Source organism: Aquarana catesbeiana, linkage group LG09 (assembly GCF_042186555.1).
Source record: "Aquarana catesbeiana isolate 2022-GZ linkage group LG09, ASM4218655v1, whole genome shotgun sequence".
Lineage (NCBI taxonomy): Eukaryota > Metazoa > Chordata > Amphibia > Anura > Ranidae > Aquarana > Aquarana catesbeiana.
In genome coordinates, this window is record NC_133332.1 from 253413814 (window position 1) to 253436954 (window position 23141).

General features: G+C 45.5%; 1 protein-coding gene across 1 annotated transcript in view; it reads right to left on the reverse strand.

The window, feature by feature from the left end:
• Positions 1-11286: 11286 nt before the first annotated feature.
• The window catches only part of LOC141108526 (ficolin-1-like), an 84579-nt gene continuing 72724 nt past the window's right edge, over positions 11287-23141 (reverse strand). The window contains exons 8-9 of the mRNA XM_073600209.1: positions 15306-15440; positions 11287-11834 (exon numbers count right to left, since the gene is read on the reverse strand). Of these exons, the coding sequence (XP_073456310.1) occupies positions 11593-11834; positions 15306-15440 (377 nt within the window). The 3' untranslated portion in view covers positions 11287-11592. The remainder of the gene's footprint in view (positions 11835-15305; positions 15441-23141) is intronic.

Below are 23141 nucleotides of genomic sequence, written 5' to 3' on the forward strand. Positions count from 1 at the left end.
AAATATGGCATTTTGTAACAGAAGCTTGTGGTAAAATGTATCCTCATCTGTATCACCCATCTATTTGATATTTGAAGTTATATATATAGATTTTTTGTATTATCACCAAATATATTTGTTATTATTTTACACTGAATTTTTAGTTAATAAATATATATATTTTAGCACATCGCTGTATTTATTCTTGTCATCAAACTAGCATGGATAAACAAACTTGAATTAATTGGTTGCATTGTGGAAAGACGTAAAAAGCTCCTAAACCACAGTTTTTTGCATAATTCCATGAATATAATACTGTTTTTAATACTTCGGTATAAACATCTGACATATTATGGAGGCCCCAGCAAGATCTGTCAAAGTTTGAAACAAGTGATTAGGGATGAGCTTCGAGTTCGAGTCGAACCCATGTTCGACTCGAACATTGCCTGTTCGACCGTTCATCGAATTGCGAACGTTATGGGCCGTTCGCACCAAATTCGAGTGGCGCGTCACAGCCCATAATTCATTGTGGCAACGCAGTGCATTGCTGGCTGATGATTGGCCAAGGATGCACTATGACCCGCATGCTTGGCCAATCACAGCGCCGTCTGTACAGAGAGCCATAATTGGCCAAAGCCAGGGTGGCCAATTATGGCTCAGGGGGTTTAGTACACGCCCGACACTATATAAGGCCTTGTGTAGTGTGTTGCGGCATAGAGAGATAGACAGAGAGACAGTGTAATTTGATTTAAGTTAGATAGAGTAGGCAGGCGAGTAAGTTAGCTGCACTTACAGTGTATTGTGTATATATATGCATCCTAGGCAGCTACAGTATTTACAGTTAGTGTTCTGTGTCCTCTGCACAGTGTGCACCTAAAGCTACCTGAAGAAAATTGGTGGTGTTCTTCTGATCCTATTAGTACCACAGGCAGGCAGCTGCAGTATTTACAGTTAGTGTACTGTGTCCTCTGCACAGTGTGCACCTAAAGCTACCTGAAGAAAATTGGTGGTATTCTTCTGATCCTATTAGTACCAAAGGCAGGCAGCTACAGGATTTACAGTTAGTGTACTGTGTCCTCTGCACAGTGTGCACCTAAAGCTACCTGAAGAAAATTGGTGGTGTTCTTCTGATCCTATTAGTACCACAGACAGGCAGCTGCAGTATATACAGTTAGTGTACTGTGGCCTCTGCACAGTGTGCACCTAAAGCTACCTGAAGAAAATTGGTAGTGTTCTTCTGATCCTATTAGTACCACAGGCAGGCAACTACAATATTTACAGTTAGTGTACTGTGTCCTCTGCACAGTGTGCACCTAAAGCTACCTGAAGACAATTGCTGTTGTTCTGAGCCCTATTAATACCACAGGCAGGCAGCTGCAGTATTTACAGTTAGTGTACTGTGTCCTCTGCACAGTGTGCACCTAAAGCTACCTGAAGACAATTGCTGGTGTTCTCATACTAATAATACTACAGGCAGGCAGTTGATTCTGCTAGCTGCAGTATCAGTATATATATATATACATCCCAGCTTTGTGCAGCTACATCTCACTGCAGGCCATTAGTATGTCTGGAAGGCCAACAAGGAGAGGCAGACAGTCACAAGCCAATAAAAGAGGGCAAGCAGGCTCTGTGTCTAGAGGCAACAGTGCTGGTCGTGGAGACGGTGCATCCTTATCAGCACGTGGCCGTGGGACACGCTTGTCCTTTTTTTCGGCAGCTGGCCATGTTGAGCCGCAAGATGCAGAAGACTTGGTAGAGTGGATGACCAAACCGTCCTCATCCTCTTCATCCTCTCTCACCCAGGCTTAGGGTACTTTGTCTGGCAAAGCAGCTACCAACGCAGCCTCTTCCCTCGGCTCAATGGCATCAGTCACTTCTTCCCTAGCCCCACCATGTCCTCCTAAGGAGTCCCCCAAACTGTTTGACCACAGTGTTGGGTACATGCTCCAGGAGGATGCCCAGTGTTTTCAAGGCTCCGATGATGGTACCCAGCTAGAGGAAGGCAGTAATGTGAGCCCAGAGAGAGGGGGTGCCCAAGAAGGACAGCAATCTGGCAGTCGTGTTCCCCCAGCTGCAGCATACTGCCAGCTTTACTCCAGTGATGAGGAGGGAGGGGATGATGAGGAAGTCACTGACTCCACGTGGGTGCCTGATAGGAGAGAGGAGGAGGAGGAGGCACATCTCCAACGAGGCCGGATGCCTTCCAAGGGCCAGCTTAAGGGCAGCACACCGACTGCATTACACCGCAGAGCTCCGCATGTGCAGGGCGCTACTGTCTCTGCACGTTATTCCAAAAGTTCTTTGGTGTGGGCCTTTTTGAGATGAGTGCATCAGATCCTACCACTGCTATTTGCAACATATGTCTCAAGCATATCTCACGTGGCCAAAACATCACCCGCTTGGGCACCACATGCTTGACCAGACGTATGTTGACCTGTCATACAGTTAATTGGCAAGCGTACCTAAAAGACCCACACCAAAGAACAAAGCGGGCCTCTCCTTGCTCCTCATCAGCTGGGATCTCCAACCCCACTATACCTTCAGTCCTCTCTGAGACCTGCGCTGAGAGGAATGAAGGTGTAGAATTAGGTGTGTCACAGCCAAGTACTTGCGGGCAATCTTCCATCGGTACACTGTCAGATTGTACCAGGCAAATTTCCCTGACCCAGCTGCTGCACCGCCGAAAGAAGTTCACTCCCAGCCATCCACATGCCCAGCGGTTGAATGCTTGCTTGGCTAAATTGCTAGCACTTCAACTGCTGCCTCTTCAGTTGGTAGACTCTGCCCCCTTCGGTGAGTTTGTGGAATGTGCAGTTCCTCAGTGGCAGGTTCCCAAACGCCACTTTTTCTCACGGAAGGCGATTCCAGCTCTCTACCGGCATGTGGAAGGCAATGTCTTTGCCTCGCTGAACAGGGTGGTCAGCGGTAAGGTGCATATTACCGCTGACTCATGGTTCAGCAGGCATGGACAGGGACGTTACCTATCCTTCACCGTGCACTGGGTGACTCTTCTGGCTGCTGGGAAGGATGCAGGACAGGGTGCAGTAGTGTTGGAGGTTGTTCCACCACCATGCCTCCAAAATTCTACTAGTGGTGATTCTGCCACACCTCTCCTCCACCCCTTCCTCTTCCTCTTCCTCCATGGCCTCTTCCTGTGCTGATTTGTCCTCGGAACCAGCGGTGCTCTGTAGGCGTTCAAGGGGCTACGCAAGTACGCAGGCAAAAAGATGCCATGCGGTGCTTGAGCTGGTGTGCTTGGGGGACAGGAGCCACACTGGGGCAGAGATTCTGTCAGCTCTGCAGGGGCAGGTTCAGAGGTGGTTGATGCTACGCCAGCTTAAGCCGGGTATGGTGGTTTGCGACAATGGCACCAACCTCTTCTCCTCCCTCCGACAGGGACAACTGACCCATGTGCCCTGTTTGGCTCACGTCCTTAACTTGGTGGTGCAGCGGTTTTTGGGCAGGTACCCGGGCTTATAGGATGTCCTGAGGCAGGCCAGGAAAGTCTGTGTGCATTTCCGCAGGTCATATAATGCCAGTGCTCGGCTGGCTGACCTACAAAAGCAATTTAACCTGCCCAAGAACCGCCTAATCTGTGACATGCCAACCAGGTGGAACTCAACGTTGGCCATACTGCAGCGGCTGCACATGCAGCAGAGGGCCATCAATGAGTACCTATGCGACTATGGCTCCAGGACAGTGTCAGGGGAGCTTTTTTTTTCCCACACCAGTGGGCTATGATCAAGGATGCATGCACTGTCTTGTCACTAGGGATGAGCTGAACACCCCCCAGTTCGGTTCGCACCAGAACCTGTGAACGGACTGAAAATTTGCGTGAACTTTAGAACCCCTTTGAAGTCTATGGGACTCGAACGTTCGAAATCAAAAGTGCTAAGTTTAAAGGCTAGTTTGCATGGTATTGTCCTAAAAAGGGTTTGGGGACCCGGGTCCTGCCCCACGGGACATGTATCAATGCAAAAAAAAGTCTTAAAAACGGACGTTTTTTCGGGAGCAGTGATTTTAATGATGCCTAAAGTGAATATAAAAAGTGAAATATTCCTGTAAATATTGTACCTGGGTGGTGTCTATAGTATGTCTGTAAAGTGGCGCGTGTTTTCCGTGCTTAGAACAGTCCCTGCACAAAATGACATTTTTAAAGGAATAAAAGTAATTTAAAATTGCTTGCGGCTTTAATGTAATGTCGGCAATATGGATGAAAATCAGTGAGACAAACGGCATGGGTACCCCCCCCAGGAAAGACATGGGGCCCCCAGGCCCTATATACTCTGAACAACAGTATACAGGTGGTGCAAACAAGACAGGGACTATAGGTTTGTTGTTCAGTAGAATCTGTTTGTAATTTTGAACTGGTACATTTTTAAAGTGTAGCTCCAGCCAAAAATCTATTGTTAAGCTTTTTGGAAAACATAGGGAAGGGTTATCACCCCTGTGACATTTGTTTTGCTGTCTGTGCACTTCTTCAGAAGATTTCACTGCACTTTCTGTCCCAATGACAAATGTTTTTTGACAATTTGGGGGTTTTAGTGAAACAAGGATTGGTGATAAAGCATTAGTGGAGAGGAGACACGGTTTTCCTACATTAACTAATTTTTCACATATTTTCCCATATTTTCCCATATTACAGGAGAGAATTTCCCTTCCCTAATGGTAGATTTCATCTCACTTCCTGTTGTCTCCTTCCGTTTGCAAGTAGGAGTCGTTTGTAAGTTGGATGTTTGAAAGTAGGGGCCTGCCCTATATAATCTGCAGAAATTGCAGCCTTATGCCCCGTACACACGGTCGGATTTTCCGATGGAAAATGTCCGATCGGAGCATGTTGTTGGAAATTCCGACCGTGTGTGGGCTCCATCAGACATTTTCCATCGGATTTTTCAACACACAAAGTTTGAGAGCAGGATATAAAATTTTCCGACAACAAAATCCGTTGTCGGAAATTCCGATCATGTGTACACAAATCCGACGGACAAAGTGCCACGCATGCTCAGAATAAATAAAGAGATGAAAGCTATTGGCCACCGCCCCATTTATAGCCCCGACGTACGTGTTTTACGTCACCGCGTTCAGAATGATCAGATTTTCCGACAACTTTGTGTGACCGTGTGTATGCAAGACAAGTTTGAGCCAACATCCGTCGGAAAAAATCCATGGATTTTGTTGTCGGAATGTCTGAACAAAGTCCGACCGTGTGTACGGGGCATTAGGTGTTGGTGTTGCCACAAAACTGTAAGCCCTCACAGTTACTCTTGGTGGACGCAGGAACGGGCTCTGCTGTGAAATATTAGATAAAGAATTGTAATTACATGCCCCTGTTGAACAGGGTCAGAAAAATTGGGCCTTTGGTGGTGGTGGTGCTGGTGCCACAACACTGTAAGTCCTCACAGTTACTCTTGGTGGGTGCAGAAACGAGCCCTGCTGTGAAATATTAGATCAAGAATTGTAATTACATGTCCCTGTTGAACAGGGGCAGAAAAATTGGGCCTTAGGCGCTGGTACCACAACACTGCAACCCCTAACACATACTCTAGTTGGAGCGTAGGAATGAGCCCTCCTGCAAAATATTGCATCAAAAATTGTAATTACACACCAATGTTAAACAGGGCCTAAAAAATTGGGCTTTAGGCACTGGTGCTGGTGCCATAACACTGCAACCCCTCACAGTTACTCTATTTGGAGCGCAGGAGCGAGCCCTGCTGCAAAGTATTGCAGCAAAAATTGTAATTACACACCCCTGTTAAACAAGGGCTGAAAAATTGGGCCTTAGGCACTGGTGCTGGTGCCACAACACTGTAACCCCTCACAAATACTCTAGTTGAGCGCAGCAACGAACCCTCCTTGCAAAATATTGCAACAAAAATTGTAATTACACGCCCCTGTTAAGCAGGGGCTGAAAAATTGGGCCTTAGCCACTAGTGGCGGTGCCCAGAACCAAAAATATTCTTACAAGCTATCAGCATGATCATTGAGGAGGAAGAGTATAGTCACTCAGCATAACAGGATAGTCACTCAGCATCAGCATAGGCAGTCTTGAAGGGATCCGACATTTAAAAAAAAAATATTCGGTTACATCAGCATCAGGTGCTTGGTAGCTGGTGGTGATCCAAGACTGATTCATTTTTATGAAGGTCGGTCGATCGACCGAGTCGGTGGACAGGCGCACCCTGTGATCGGTTACAAAGCCTCCAGGAGCACTGAATGTGCGTTCCGAAAGAACGCTGGATGCAGGACAGGCCAGTAGCTCAAATGCATACTGTGCAAGCTCTGGCCAGTGATCTATCCTCAAGAACCCAGTAACCCAGAGGATTTTTGGTGGGAAAGGTGTCCAAGTCAGATCTTGCCCCTAGGTATTCCTGCACCATGTAAAACAGACGCTGGCGATGGTTGCTGGAACCAATCAGACCTTGGGGCTGCGGACTAAAAAATTGTCTGAACGCATCGGTCAGACGGCCACCTTCTCTACCCTCTGTCTTTGACTGACCGAAGACTCAGCAACACGAGTTTGTAACCTCCCAGTCTCTGGGAACACGTTGCATAGACCTTTCTGCAAGGCCTCCCGAAGATGTTTCATCCTCTGCTCCCTCTGCGATGGCAAGATAAGGTCCGCAACCTTACCCTTGTAACGTGGATCAAGGAGGATTGCCAGCCAGTATTGATCCCTCTCCTTGATACCACGAATATGAGGATCCTTCCGCAGGCTTTGCAGAATCAGGGAGGCCATGCAGCGTAGGTTTGCTGAGGCATTCAGTCCGGAGTCCTCTGGGTCATTAAGGACGACATGATCCACAGCCACTTCCACCCAGCCACGTACAAGTCTATGGGTTTCTTGGGACTGTAAATTATCACTTAAAGACTGCTGCTGATGCTGAGTGCCAGGCTCCACCTCCATGCTGACACAGTCCTCCTCTTCCTCCTCCTCCTCCCCGTCCTCTTCCTGTGTGATCGGCGGGCATGCAGGAACACTGTCTGGATAAAGGGGGCCTTGAGAGCTAAGGAAGTCCTCCTCTTCCTGCCTCTGTTCTGCTTCAAGTGCCCTGTCCATTATTCCACGCAACGTGTGCTCCAACAGGTGGACAAGGGGGACAGTGTCACTGATGCATGCACTGTCACTGCTCACCATCCTCGTGGCCTCCTCAAATGGTGACAGGACAGTGCATGCATCCCTGAAAATGGCCCACTGCCGCGGGGAAAAAAACAAGCTAACCTGACCCTGTCCTGGTGCCATAGTCGCACAGGTACTCATTGATGGCCCTCTGCTGCATGTATAACATAGATTGATGCGCTCTGATACAAAGTTCAATCAATGTGAGAAAATCATTTTTTGTGCTAAAAAACCAATGTGAAAAAAATTGCTACCAAATCGCTAAAAAATCGCATATACATAAAATCGCAAATATATGAAAAAATCGCAAATATTTAAAAACTGTGTTCCTCCAGTTATGCAAATCCACTGGAAGTGGTGCGATATCTCCAAAGTAAACTAAGCAACAATTGTGTATAGATATACTAAAAATGCGTTTGCAAATAGTAATCAATCCAAATTAGTGCCAATAAATAAACAAATTAGATACATTCCCTGTGATAAGTGTTGAATCCTCCGTAATAAAAAATAAACAAATGATATGCTTATAAAGGTGCAATACATATACAATTGATGAGTATAAATAGATAAATAGTGCCAATAGAATCTGATTAAATATAGATGATTAAATTCATGAGATAGGATAAGTAACGGGGACAGCTCAATCCCCAGCAATATGGGACATCTGGACTCCTGCAGCACTTATCTGTTCACCCTCTGAGCTATTTCTTCCACAGCCACAATGAATGGTAATTTTCTCAGTATCAAGTGGTTTTATGTAAAATAAACAAAGAGAGAAAACATTGCGCAATATTGTTACAATAAAAGTTCACAGGCAAAACAGCACAGTGATAAACTCACGTGTGCCTGACTTGTTTTAGGCATGCAGATAAGCAGATAAGCAGATCTCAGCTGGCTTGTAAGGACAAGGCTTGCTGCGCAAGCTGCTGCTGCTTGATAGAATGAATTCAGCAGACTGTGTCCTAAACTCCTCCCACGCGTTACATCACTGACATGGCGGCGCTATTCGGCTGCTAGCGGGGCGGTTTTAATCCCCCACTAGCGGCTGAAAAGGGGTTAAGTCAGCCCGCAAAACGTCGCCAGAGAGGCGTTTTGCTGGCGGTATCGCAGTGCTGCCCCATTGATTTCAATTGGGAGCAGCGGTGAGTTCCCTGCTCCTTCACCGATACAAAGAAGCTGCTGGCGGGACTTTTCCTGATCCCCCTCGGGCTTTCACACTGGAGTGAATGGAGCAGCTGTTTTAGGGCGGTTTGCAGTCGCTATTTTTAACGCTATAGCACCTGCAAAACGCTCCAGTGTGAAAGGGGTCTAAGTATCTGCCTGTATTTCTCAGCATTGAGGACACCATAAATTAATTTGCAGAAATGCAGCCCCAAAAACTTGCAAGGAACCTCAACCATGCTTCACAGTTGTCTGCAAACATTTATTATTGTACCGCTCTCCGGCCCCTCACCAACAAACTGCCTCCTGCTACAACCAAATATTTCACATTTTGATTCATCGGTCCAGAGCTTCTGCTGCCATTTTTCTGCACTCCAGTTCCTATGTTTTTCCGCAAAATTGAGTTGCCTAGCCTTGTTTCAATGTCCTATGTACCAAAACATTGGAACCGGCGTGCAGAAAAATGGCAGCAAATTGAGTTGGAGATTTATGACGTGTACACACGGGCGGACTTTTCGACCGGACTGGTCCGACAGGACGAATCTGTCGGACAATCCGACCGTGTGTGGGCTTCATCGGACCTGCAGCGGACTTTTTCAGTCGAAAATCAGACGTACTTTAGATTTGGAACATGTTTCAAATCTTTCCGACGGACTCAAGTCCGGTTGAAAAATCCGCTCGTCTGTATGCTAGTCCGACGGCCGAAAACAGACGCTAGGGCAGCTAATGGCTACTGGCTATCAACTTCCTTATTTTAGTCCGGTCGTACGTCATCACGTATGAATCCGTCGGACTTTGGTGTGATCGTGTGTAGGCAGGTCCGTTCCTTCGAAAGTCCGTCGGAAGTCCCTCAAAAGTCTGTCGAAAGTCCGTCGGAAAGACCATTGGATCTTTGATGCCGAAAAGTCCGCCCGTGTGTGCACGGTATTAGACAGGATCAATAGTGTCCTAAATGCTGAGAACTACAGGCAGATACTTCTCCATTATGCCATACCATCAGGGAGGCGTATGATTGGCCACAAGTTTTTTTCTGTAGCAGGACAATGACCCCAAACATACAGCCAATGTCATTAAAGCGGTTGTATACCTTTATTTTTAACTTTTACCTACAGGTAAGCCTATAATAAGGCTTACCTGTAGGTAAAAAAAATATCTCCTAAACCTGTAACGTTTAGGAGATATTCCCCTCGCAATGAGCCGCTGACTGCAGCGGCGCATGCGCACAGGGGATTCTCGGCTGACAGCCCGGCAAACTCCGGAGCTTGCCGGGCAGAAGTCTCCCGCACGCATGCGCGGGAGTGACGACATCGCGGCTCCGGCCACTCACAGCCGCGATACCCAGAAGACACGCCGAGGGGAGATGTCAGCTCCCTCGGCGTGGACCAGGTGAGATGCCGGCGCCTCGTTCTAAGGTAAGTATCTCATAATGAGCTAGTATGCGGTGCATACTAGCTCATTATGCCTTTTCCCTTGCAGGTGTAGAAAAAAAAAAAAAGACAGCGGGTATACAACCGCTTTAAGAACGTTCTTCAGTGTAAAGAAGAACAAGGAATCCTGGAAGAGATGTTTTGGCCCCCCACAGAGCCCTGATCTCATCATCATGGAGTCTGTCTGGGATTACATGAAGAGACAGAAGGATTTGTGGCAGCCGACATCCAAAGAAGATCTGTCATTAGTTCTCCAAGATGATTGGAACAACCTACCTGCTAAGTTCCTTCAAAAACTGTGTAATGCTGGCCATACACTATACAGAAAATCGGCCGAACCCATTTTCGAAAAACGAACGTTCGACCGTGACCGCAAACGATCGTGCCATCATGTAATGACCGATAAATTGTTCAGTGAACATGAATAAATAATTTTTTGTTTGTTTTTTTACATATACCTAGTGCAGACAGTTCGGACGGGAAACACATTAACCTTGCAATTTATCGTACGTTCGGCAGAAATTTTCCAAACTTCCCGTTTGTTTTTTTCCCACAAAAACGTCACAAACGATTATCGCTTTGTGCCCATTAACTTGCCGAAAAACGAACGAAGTGTCTATACGAACGATTTTTCGGCCGATTTTTCGTATAGTGTATGGTCAGCATTAGTGTACCTAGAAGAACTGATGCTGGTTTGAAGGCAAAGGGTGGTCACACCAAATATTAATTTGCATTTCTCTTCTGTTTATTGACTTTCAGTTTTATTAATTAAAATGCTCTCCATCCCAGTCTGACAGAGCTTGAGCTATTTTGCAAAAAGAAGAATGGACAAAAATGTCCCTCTCTAGATGTGCAAAGCTGGTAGAGACATCCCCAAAAAGCAGCTGTAATTGCAGTGAAAGGTGGTTCTACAAAGTATTGACTCCGGGGGGCTGAATACAACTGCCCCCCACACTTTTCCGATATTTATTTGTAAAAAAAATTGAAAACTATTTATCATTTTCCTTCCACTTCACAATTATGTGCCACTTTGTGTTGGTCTAGCACATAAAATCCCAATAAAATACATTTGTTTTTGGTAAATGACAAAATGTGTAAAGTTTCAAGACGTATGAATACTTTTTCAAGGCACTGTATGTTGTTGGATGGCCTTGGAGTGGGAGGTGCACAGTCTGACCTTATAGGTTTGGTTAGGAAGCACCTAGCCAAGTGGTGCAAAGTATTTCATATATTTTGTCCAGCGAGGGACTGAACAGGGAAAAAAAGGACATCTAAATTCACTAAAATCCTATCTTTGCTTTAATATGTTAATGTAATGTTGTTTTCTTTCTTTTTAATTTAGCAACTTTCATTTAAATATCACCTGTTGATCTTGCCATGAATGTCCTTTTTTAGGCTCCTCTTAATAGGAGGTGACAACTCTCTCACAATCGTGGCTCCTGCGTTGTCACCCTATCACATGATCCCTTGTTTGAGACTACGACCAACCATGCTGACACACATTACGCAAGCATGGTCAGCCTAGGTCCCTACCAGTAAATCTGTCCAGAGTAGTAGCAGACGCTGGTGCAATTGCATGCAGATAAAAAAAAAACATAAGAATGAAGAGAAAATAAAATTTTATGAAAAAAAAAAACATGGCAAATGTTTATGACATACAATGCTTTAGCAAAAGAAATATTTTCTAGTTAGGCTTTATATATACTTTAAGCCACCCGGCACTTTATAGGTGAGATAACTGTGCTTGTATTCCTGGGTATGTATAGCTGATGGGCCCATTATAAGGGGCCCGCTCTTCCGAAATCACTATTAAGAAAAATTTTATAAAATTTGTCAAGAATGAGCAAATGCTTGTCACATTCCTCTAATATCTTTTTTTTTTAAATATCAATAGACCTCTAGGTGTCATTAGATTGGTCTAATCTTCATTTCAGATGTCTTGTAGGAATAATTGTAGCCTTTTCCAGTGCTCCAGTTGATACTGTCAGCGTAGGAGCTGGTAGGTCCCAGCAGGTAAAGCCCATTCAGGTTTGCATTGTGGCAGTTATTGTACCACCATCCTCCTTTATACAGGCTGACACATTTGCCTGCAGTAACGTCTTTGTCCTTTGTGGAGAACGGCATGTTTGCATGAATAAGCATGGAGTCACCTAAAAAAAAAAAAAAAACATAAATTAAAGGTGTGGTACTATAAAAAAAATGCAGACAGCTATATTAGACACTGTGCACCATTTTCTTTGCAATCAGCGGTTGATTTTGAGGAGCACTTGCTGGCAAAATTCTGAGTGCTGTCTAAGTCCCTCCCCCACCCCCAAGGAGAACTGCTATACTGTCTGCATTAAATGTAATTCACTAAGCTCTAAGGACCATTATTTACAACATGGACTTTTATTCATCAGTGAGAGCCAATGAGCCACAAAAGTAACTCTAAAAATAGCAATTGCTAATTGAATTAATACATGAATTATAGCTTAAATCGAGAAAAAAAAACTAGAATGTTTTAAAATGTAATTATAAATAATGAATATAATTAAACATGACATGCAATGAAAGAGACCCTGTCACCAACCTAAACAATTGCAGGTAAAAGCACAGAAAAATCCAATATTTCAAATGCTTATGCGTAGTGTTTTCCCTTTTCTATAAATAATATTTAATCACGTGCAATGTGCCTATAAACTTGCTAAAAAAATTTACAATTCAGTTCCCTAGCATATCCTCTGTCTCCTTGTATGTCATAGCCATCTCTTTTTCTGGGAGTGTCTAATTACTGTCTGTGCTGGACCAGCTCCTCCGCCCCCCACCCGCACCCTACATAACCTTTTATGTAGCTGTTGGGGGGAGTAATTGGGGAATATTAAAGAGTGTCACTTTGACAGCTCCAAGTTTACTGGGGCTGTTATCACAGAAGTACCAGTAGTCCGCTTTATATAGGCGGGTACGCTTGTCCACAATGAAGTCTCTTGCTGTAATTTATCAAGTTCCAATATCACTTATAGAAAATAAAGGGTTATGTATAAGAGGGCTGTATTACCCATACCTCCCAACATTTTGAGATGGGAATGAGGGACATCTACTAACAAATGTATGTAGGCATGGGACACGCCCTCTGCCACACCCCCTTAAAGGAGAATTAACCAAAAAAAAGGTTAATAAAATCCACAAGGGCTGTCCATCGGCTCCCGGAGTGGAGGCGCCGGTATCTCCGGTAGGGGAATCAGGAAGTGAAGCCATGCGGCTTCACAGCCTGGTTCCCTACTGTGCGTGTGCGGGTCGCGCTGCGCGTTCTGACTGATCCCTGCTTTCTCAGGGACCTGTGTGTCTCCCAGAAGACAGTGGGGGGGGGGGGTGGAGGAGGGGCCGGACATTGCGTAGATAGCCGCGGATACTGCCCGGAAGTGGGAGCAAATACCTGGATTAGATAGGTATCTGCTCCCCCCTGAAAGGTACCGAATGTGACACTGGCGGGGGGGGGGGGGATCCGAAAAGCGGAAGTTCCATTTTTGGGTGGGACTCTGCTTTAATAACAAACTATGAACATTTTCTTTTTCTTCAAAATTTTCGGTCTTTATTTGTTTGTTTAGCAAAAATAAAAAACCCCAGTGGTGATTAAATACCACCAAAAGAAAGCTGTATTTCTGTGCAAAACAATGCTAAAAAAATGTGTTCGGATACAGTGTTGCATGACCGCGCAATTGTCATTCAAAGGGCGACAGCGCTGAAAGCTAAAAATTGGCCTGAGCAGGAAGGGGGTGAAAGTGCTCAGTAGGCAAGTGGTTAAATAATGAGTTTTATTATGATTTTTATTATGTACCGGTGAATACAAAGCCGGACAAGGAATTAATTGACTGTTACCTTAGTCTGTCACTGGTTCCAGGCTCATACTATCTTTTTAGTGGTCCAAAAAGACTGCTTTTGGACATCCACTAGAACACATATGTCAAACACAAGGCCCGGAGGCTGAATCCCGCCCACCAGTCCATGTACTATGGCCCTTGCACCCAGTTTTTCAGGTCTGTTCCACCACATCTGCCTCTCACCTTCTGCTCCTTGCTGTCACTTGTAAACATGAAAGCATTCTTTGTTTACAAAGGCAGCTTTGCCCTGGGGGGCTGGCAGCTCCAATAGATCCCTGCAGGTACTCACAGCGGGGCACAGCAGGGACAGATCTCCAAATCTGAACTGACTGAGAGAATGATTTCCCTGCAATGCGAGACAGAGCCACCTGCACTGGTACTGGAGCCGCCTACACAAGGAGGTACTACAGCTGGCCCAGGTAGGAGAAGAGAGTAGAGTTTCAAGGAATCTTTTGGGGGGTGAAGGCTGTGGAGGGAGCACACTCCTCAACCCTGCACTCTGCACACAGTGCACCCCTGAACTCTGAATGTAGCACACTCCTCAACCCTGCACTCTGCACACAGTGCACCCCTGAACTCTGAATGTAGCACACTCCTCAACCCTGCACTCTGCACACAGTGCACCTCTGAACTCTGAATGTAGCACACTCCTCAACCCAGCACTCTGCACACAGTGCACCCCTGAACTCTGAATGTAGCACACTCCTCAACCCTGCACTCTGCACACAGTGCACCCCTGAACTATGAATGTAGCACACTCTTCAACCCTGCACTCTGTACATAGTGCACCCCTGAACTCTGAATGTAGCACACTTCTCAACCATGCATTCTACACAGCACATCCTTAACTCTGAATTCTGTACATAACAAACACCTGAACTCTGCACTCTGCATGTAGCACACTCCTAAACTCTGCACTCTGTACATAGCATAATCCTGAACTCTGACCTCTGTACATAGCGTAATCCTGAACACTGCATTCTGTACATAGCGCACTCCTGAACTCTACACTCTGTACATAGCATAATCCTGAACTCTGCACTCTGTACATAGCGTAATCCTGAACTCTGTACATAGCGTAATCCTGAACTCTGCACTCTGCATTTTGCGCACTCCTGAACTCTACACTCTGTACATAGCTTAATCCTGAACTCTGCACTCTGTACATAGCGTAAGCCTGAACTCTGCATGTTGCGCACTCTTGATCTCTGTACATATCGTAATCCTGACCACTGCACTCAGTACATAGTGTAATCCTGACCTCTGCACTCTGTACATAGCGTAATCCTGAACTCTGCACTCTGTACATAGCCTAATCCTGAACTCTGCACTCTGTACATAGCGTAATCCTGAACTCTGCACTCTGTACATAGCGTAATCCTGAACTCTGCACTCTGTACATAGCGTAATTCTGCACTCTGTACATACTGCACTCCTGAACTCTGCACTCTGTACATAGTGCCTTCCTGAACTCTGCACTCTGTACATAGCGTAATCCTGAACTCTGCGCTCTGTACATAGCGTAATCCAGAACTCTACACTCTGTACATAGTACACTCCTGAACTCTGCACTCAGTACATAGCATAATCCTGAATTCTGCACTCTGTACATAGCACACCCCTAAATCCTGCACTCTGTGCGTAGTGCAATCATAGAGCATCAACTGTCCCTTTAAGTGCAACCATACTGCAGATGCGGCCTGAATGAAATTGAGTTTGACACCCCCGCACTAGAACAATAACAGCCAGCTAGCAACCTCTTACCTGCATTGCCCTCAGTGAAAGCTCCAAGTACCAATTTATACTTCTCAGCCTCTTCCAGAACCTGGAAGGATGCATACTTGGCAAAATGCTTTGTGTTGTCCGAGGCATATAGATCAATACGCAATTCCCAGGTGCCTGTGAAAAGAGCCGCCATTATGATATATTCTGAAAAGCACTGACATCTTTCATCTTATATGTTTCAGCTGATCAACAAGATATAAAATCATAAAACCGGCCAACCAGGGGGGTTCGATTTTCAAATGAATGTTCGTAGAGGAATCATTCATCAGAACATTCTTTCTTCAACCAATTTAGTTTGAAAGCCCTTAAAATTTACTTCAGATCTGCCTTTTGAATATAATCCTGGGGGGTATTAAAAAGATTTGATTAATATATATACGATTTTTCTCAAATGAAAACCACATTTACAGTTAGAAATTCATTTGTTTATGAAAAATCTTCCATCCTTTCCAATTTTCTAATCACTACAGTTAAAAACAAACATTGATTCAACCACCACTAACCATTAAAAGATTAAATACATTTTCTAAGAATGAACCATTCTAATGCTACTGGTGTATTGACCAGCATAAAGAAGAATTCTATGCATATTTGTATATAGCTATATTGATCCAGCTTAGACCCATGTAAATAATATATATATTGCGCTACTCTTGAAGGGGCTGCTGGAAGCTGCTCAGGTTCTTTTCCAGCAGACTTCTTTGCAGCCAGGCACACAATCACAGTCACTCTTTTCCTTAAAATCCAGTCTAGGGGTCTTTTTATTGTTTTTATTTTTGGAGAAACTGGGATAGGAATTGAGGGAATTGAGTGGGATACTCCAAAAAAACAGAACAATGTACAGGTTAAGGATAGTAAACTGCTTTCTGGAAAGCTGAAGCAGAAGTCCTTGTGATAGCAAAAAGTGGACTTGGCTTGTAGTAGAAGCAGTGAAAAGTAGGCTTCATTCTTTAAAGCACCAAAAGCAGAGTCCCTTCACAAAGAACTGGATAGACTAAGCTCTTCAGGACACCAGCCGATGTCCCCTTCGGTCAAACACACAACTGACTCTCTAGCACAAGAGGGGTGGCAGCAGCCCAAAAGATTCTAAGATCTCTCAAACCCCTCTGTACTCACAAAATGTCCAGGGACAGTGGGTTGCCTCCTTCCAACTTTCAAGCGACACCTTTTTCCTGTGATAACAGACTAGATCTTCAGCAGACAGCCCATCAGGTCTCTGTAGCTTCAGCATCCAGACCCTCAGGTCGCCAACCTGAGTCCTCACGAACAGCAAGGAAATGGCAATGTTGCCTTGGAGAGCAAAAAGCCCTCCAGGCTGGACCTTCCCTCTGCAGGCAAAAACCCAGAAGCTCTGTGTCTCAGATTATTTATACAGACCCCCAGCAGCATTCAGGGGGCTATCCTCCCTGGGATTGGCCACGGCCATATAAATATTCATACTGTTGCACTGCTTCACACCTATGTGAATTCTCCAGTTATCTGGAAAGCAGAGGAAACAGTCAAAACCAGCAGCAGCTGAAACACTGAGCAGACCTAACTAATTACATGCAGCTGCACTGAATACAGTGAGAAAAATTACATCTACCTAACACAATTACAGCCACATTGTTTACAGTGAACCAGCACTAAAACTACCTAATCCTAGAACCTATCTAGGAGGGTTTATTTATATATATATATATATATATATATATATATATATATATATATATATATATATATATATATATATATATACACATATACAGTGTCTCACAAAAGTGAATGCACCCCTCACATTTTTGTAAATATTTTATTATATCTTTTCATGTGACAACAATGAAGAAATGACACTTTACATTGTAGCAAAGTAGTGAGTGTACAGCTTGTATAACAGTGTAAATTTGCTGTCCCCTCAAAATAACTCAACACACAGCCATTAATGTCTAAACCGCTGGCAACAAAAGTGAGTACACCCCTAAGTGAAAATGTCCAAATTGGGCCCAATTAGCCATTTTCTCTCCCCCCCCGGTGTCATGTGACTCATTAGTGTTACAAGGTCTCAGGTGTGAATGGGGAGCATGTGTGTTAAATTTGGTGTTATCTTTCTTACTCTCTCATACTGGTCACTAAAAGTTCAACATGGCACCTCATGGCAAAGAACTCTGAGGATCTGAAAAAAAGAATTGTTGCTCTACATAAAGATGGCCTAGGCTATAAGAAGATTGCCAAGACCCTGAAACTGAGCTGCAGCACGGTGGTCAAGACCATACAGCGGTTAAACAGGACAAGTTTCACTCAGAACAGGCCTCACCATGGTTGACCAAAGAAGTTGAGTGCAGGTGCTCAGCGTCATATCCAGAGGTTGTCTTTGGAAAATAGACGTATGATTGCTGCAGAGGTTGAAGGGGTGGGGGGTCAGCCTGTCAGTGCTCAGACCATATGCCGCACACTGCATCAAATTGGTCTGCATGTCTGTCGTCCCAGAAGGAAGCCTCTTCTAAAGACGATGCACAAGATAACCCACAACAGTTTGCTGAAGACAAGCAGACTAAGGACATGGATTACTAGAACCATGTCCTGTGGTCTGATGAGACCAAGATAAAGTTATTTGGTTCATATGGTGTCAAGCGTGTGTGGCGGCAACCGGGTGAGGAGTACAAAGACAAGTGTGTCTTGCCTACAGTCAAGCATGGTGGTGGGAGTGTCATGGTCTGGGGCTGCATGAGTGCTGCCGGCACTGGGGAGCTACAGTTCATTGAGGGAACCATGAATGCCAACATGTACTGTGACATACTGAAGCAGAGCATGATCCCCGCCCTTCGGAGAATGGGCCGCAGGGCAGTATTCCAACATAACGACCTCAAACACACCTCCAAGATGACCACTACCTTACTAAAGAAGCTGAGGGTAAAGGTGATGGACTAGCCAAGCATGTCTCCAAACCTAAACCCTATTGAGCATCTGTGGGGCATCCTCAAACGGAAGGTGGAGGAGCGCAAGGTCTCTAACATCCACCAAGTCCGTGATGTCGTCATGGAGGAGTGAAAGAGGACTTCAGTGGCAACCTGTGAATCTCTGGTGAACTCCATACCCAAGAGTGTTAAGGCAGTGCTGGAAAATAATGGTGGCCACACAAAATATTGACACTTTGGGCCCAATTTAAACATTTTCACTTAGGGGTGTACTCACTTTTGTTGCCAGTGGTTTAGACATTATTGACTGTGTGTTGAGTTATTTTGAGGGGATGGCAAATTTACACTGTTATACAAGCTGTACACTTTACATTGTAGCAAAGTGTCATTTCTTCAGTATTGTCACATGAAAAGATATAATAAAATAATGTACAAAATGTGAGGGGTGTGTGTGTGTGTATATATATATATATATATATATATATATATATATATATATATATATATATATATATATATATATATATATATATATATATACACACACCATACCTGGCTGATGCCCCTGGAAGCTGGAAATCGCTGAAATAGACACTGCTACCCCAGTTATCTCCACTTGCTCCAGGGTCCCATGCTGAATGAATTTACCTCACTTTAAAGATAATTCCTCTCACATCATGTTGAAGCTAAAAGACAGGATTTGAAGGGAAATCTACCCAATGGGACACAGATAGCAAAAAAAATTCAACCAGAGTTATAACCCTTCCAAAATGAAAAAATGTTTAGCCTTCTGTTCTACTTTAAAGCCAGCTAGAGCACCAATCTCACGTTTTTAATCAGTGCCAGACATCCCTGGCCAAGAGCTCTGGAGGGAAATATAATGACCATTCTTGGCAGAAGTTTCACCACCCTTCTCCATAACATAAGTATGCAAATGCTGATCAGCTGAACATTCAGATTGAAGTACCAGCTCACAAACTTGAGGTAAGTTTGTACTTGCTTATTGAGTCAACCTCTAGTGTCTATGGGTATCTCTTTTTTTTTTTAACCACTTCAGCGAAATTTATTCTAATGCCGTGTACACACGGTCGGACTTTCTGTCCTACTTGGTCCGGCACACTTTCTGACGGACTTTGTCCGCCAGGTGCGCCGGACTTTAAAACGGACGGACTTGCCCACACACAACCGGATTTTGCGGCGGGCTAAGTCCACCCGTTTTTCCGAGGGACTTTCGCCAGGGTTACGGCGGACTTTCAGAATGAACGGACTTGCCCACACACGGACAAGTCCGTTCATTTTAAACGTGACTCAGGTGCGACGGGACTAGAAAAGGATGTCAATCTTGCCGCTTTTATCGGCGAGATTGACACCTTGCGAGCCCCGTCGCGGGTCATACCAGGCCCTTAGGTCTGGTATGGATTATAAAGGGGAACCCCCTACGCCGAAAAAACGGCGTGGGGTCCCCCTAAAATCCATACCAGACCCCGATCCGAGCACGCAGCCTGGCCGGGGGGCGTGGTCACTGGGTGATGTTGACCACGCCCCCTAAAACGTCACGGTCCCAGCATGCCCAGGGACTGTGACATCATAAGGGGGCGGGGTCTCCGCCTTTATAAGTCACAACGCAGCCCTCAGAGACCAGTCCAGCCGGAGAGAGCATCGTGTCAACATCTGGAGAAGAGAAGAGAAGACAAGAAGCCCAGAAGCCCGGACCTCCGCTGGCAAGAGAGCTACATGAAGACAGCGGAGGAGCCGGCCGAAGAACTGGAACACCGGGAGAAGAGAGCGGAGAAGAACCAACCGGACGCCGGGAGAAGATGAACCGGAGGGACCCCCGAAGCCGGAAGAAGACCCCTGAAGCCGGAGGAAAATCCCCCCCCCCCGGAGCTGTTTAATAAAATATTTTAAAAACCTGTGTAGTGTTTTATTATTTACACTTTTTCCCTGGGTGAATGGGTAGGGGTACCATCTACCCCATACTCATTCACATAGGGTGGGGGGGCCGGGATCTGGGGGCCCTCTTATTATAGGGGACTCCCGGATTCTGATAAGCCCCCTGCCCGCAGACCCCGACAGCCAACGGCCAGGGTTGTCGGGAAGAGGCCCTTGTCCTCATCAACATGGGGACAAGGTGCTTTTGGGTGGGGGGGGCACCGCAGGGCGCCCGCTCCCCCAAAGCACCCACCCCCCATGTTGAGGGCATGCGGCCTGGTACGGTTCAGGAGGGGGGGGGGCGCTCGCTCGTCTCTACCCCCTTTCCTGACCGGCCAGGCTGCGTGCTCTGATCGGGGTCTGGTATGGATTTTAGGGGGGACCCCACGCCGTTTTTTCGGCGTAGGGGGTTCCCTTTATAATCCATACCAGACCTAAGGGCCTGGTATGCCCCGCGCTCGCCGGAATAGGAAAATTTGTTTTTCCTATTGCAGCGAGCGCGAAATGCAATACCCTTCCCTTGCGTCGTATCTGGTCCGTTGGACCAGCATACACACGAGCGGGCTTTCCGTCGAACCAGCACACAGACGAGTGGACTTTCCGCCCGAAACTGAGTCCGACGGATAGATTTAAAACATGTTTCAAATCTAGGTCCAGCGGGCTTTTGGGAAAAAGTCCGCCGGAAAAGTCCGCCGGCGCCTACACACGGGCGGATTGTCCGGCACACTCTGGTCCGCCGGACCAAGTATGCCGGAAAGTCCGACCGTGTGTACGCGGCATTAGAGACGTTGTTTCAGCTTTAAAAAATCAAAAACTGGCCCATCTCTTTTTTTCACATCATTGTGGCTAATATACAATTTATCTTTATTTATTCAAAAGCTTCTGAGTTAGGAAAAAATAAAAGCAACAATTTCTCCAGCCGAGCGGATATTATACACAGTGTTTGTACAAACTACAATGGTGTCTGCAACCATCTCCCTCCCTCCACCCCCCTCAACCCCCCCCCCCCCCCCCATCACCCCATCCACCTCCACCCTCCCCTCCCCCCAAATACACACCACCCACACAACCTAAATTCTGTTACACCTAACTAGCTCATTCATACTCCAGCCATAACTTCCATATACTCTTATACAGGGGCGGACTGACAACTCATGGGGCCCCCGGGCAATAGGAGATCCTGGGGCCCCTTGTCCCCGCTCATGTGTTCCCACCCACACTCAAGCCACACCCACACAAATTCCCACCTACATTTTGCACTGCCCACACTACATGCGTTCGTCACAGAATTACATTAAAGAAAGTGCAACAACGGTACATTTCCAAAATTAAAGTGATTGTAAAGGCTCTTTTTTTTTTTTTAAATAACAAACATATCATACTTCCCTCCACTGTGCAGCTCGTTTTGCACAGAGTGGCCCTGAACCTGGTCTTCTGGGGGTGGCTCTCGCGGCTCCTCCCCACATCAGATAACTCCCTAGGAGAAGCGCTCTCCTGGGGGGGGGGGGGGTGGGGGGGTTACCTTTCAGGTGCGCTCCCATGTCCAGCATTTGCGTCTATAGACACATGTTTACATACATGTGCTCATCCTACATAAAGCTTTTCATATAGAGCATGTGCGGGGATCATGGGGGTGCTTTACATTTTTTTTTAATTATTATTATTTACTTTATATAATTTTCACTGACCACCAATGTAAAGAACATTCTTCCCACAGACCACCAATGTAAGGAACATTCTTCTCACTGACCACCAATGTAAGGAACATTCTTCTCACTGATCACCAATGTAAGGAACATTCTTCTCACTGATCACCAATGTAAGGGACATTCTTCTCACTGATCACCAATGTAAGGAACATTCTTCCCACTGATCACCAATGTAAGGAACATTCTTCTCACTGATCACCAATGTAAGGAACATTCTTCTCACTGACCACAAATGTAAGGATCATTCTTCTCACTGACCACAAATGTAAGGAACATTCTTCTCACTGACCACAAATGTAAGGATCATTCTTCTCACTGACCACCAATGTAAGGAACATTCTTCCCACTGACCATCAATGTAAGGAGCATTCTTCTCACTGACCACCAATGTAAGGGACATTCTTCCCACTGACCACCAATGTAAGGATCATTCTTCTCACTGATCACCAATGTAAGGAACATTCTTCCCACTGACCATCAATGTAAGGAGCATTCTTCTCACTGATCACCAATGTAAGGGACATTCTTCTCACTGACCACCAATGTAAGGAACATTCTTCCCACTGACCACCAATGTAAGGAACATTCTTCTCACTGACCACCAATGTAAGGAACACTCTTCCCACTGACCACCAATGTAAGGAGCATTCTTCTCACTGATCACCAATGTAAGGAACATTCTTCCCACTGACCACCAATGTAAGGAACATTCTTCCCACTGACCACCAATGTAAGGAACATTCTTCCCACTGACCACCAATGTAAGGATCATTCTTCTCACTGATCACCAATGTAAGGAACATTCTTCCCACTGACCACCAATGTAAGGAGCATTCTTCCCACTGATCACCAATGTAAGGAACATTCTTCCCACTGACCACCAATGTAAGGATCATTCTTCTCACTGATCACCAATGTAAGGAACATTCTTCCCACTGACCATCAATGTAAGGAGCATTCTTCTCACTGACCACCAATGTAAGGAACATTCTTCCCACTGACCACCAATGTAAGGATCATTCTTCTCACTGATCACCAATGTAAGGAACATTCTTCCCACTGACCACCAATGTAAGGAGCATTCTTCCCACTGACCACCAATGTAAGGAACATTCTTCCCACTGACCACCAATGTAAGGAACATTCTTCCCACTGACCACCAATGTAAAGAACATTCTTCCCACTGACCACCAATGTAAGGAACATTCTTCCCATGACCATCAATGTAAGGAACATTCTTCCCACTGACCACCAATGTAAGGAACATTCTTCCCACTGAC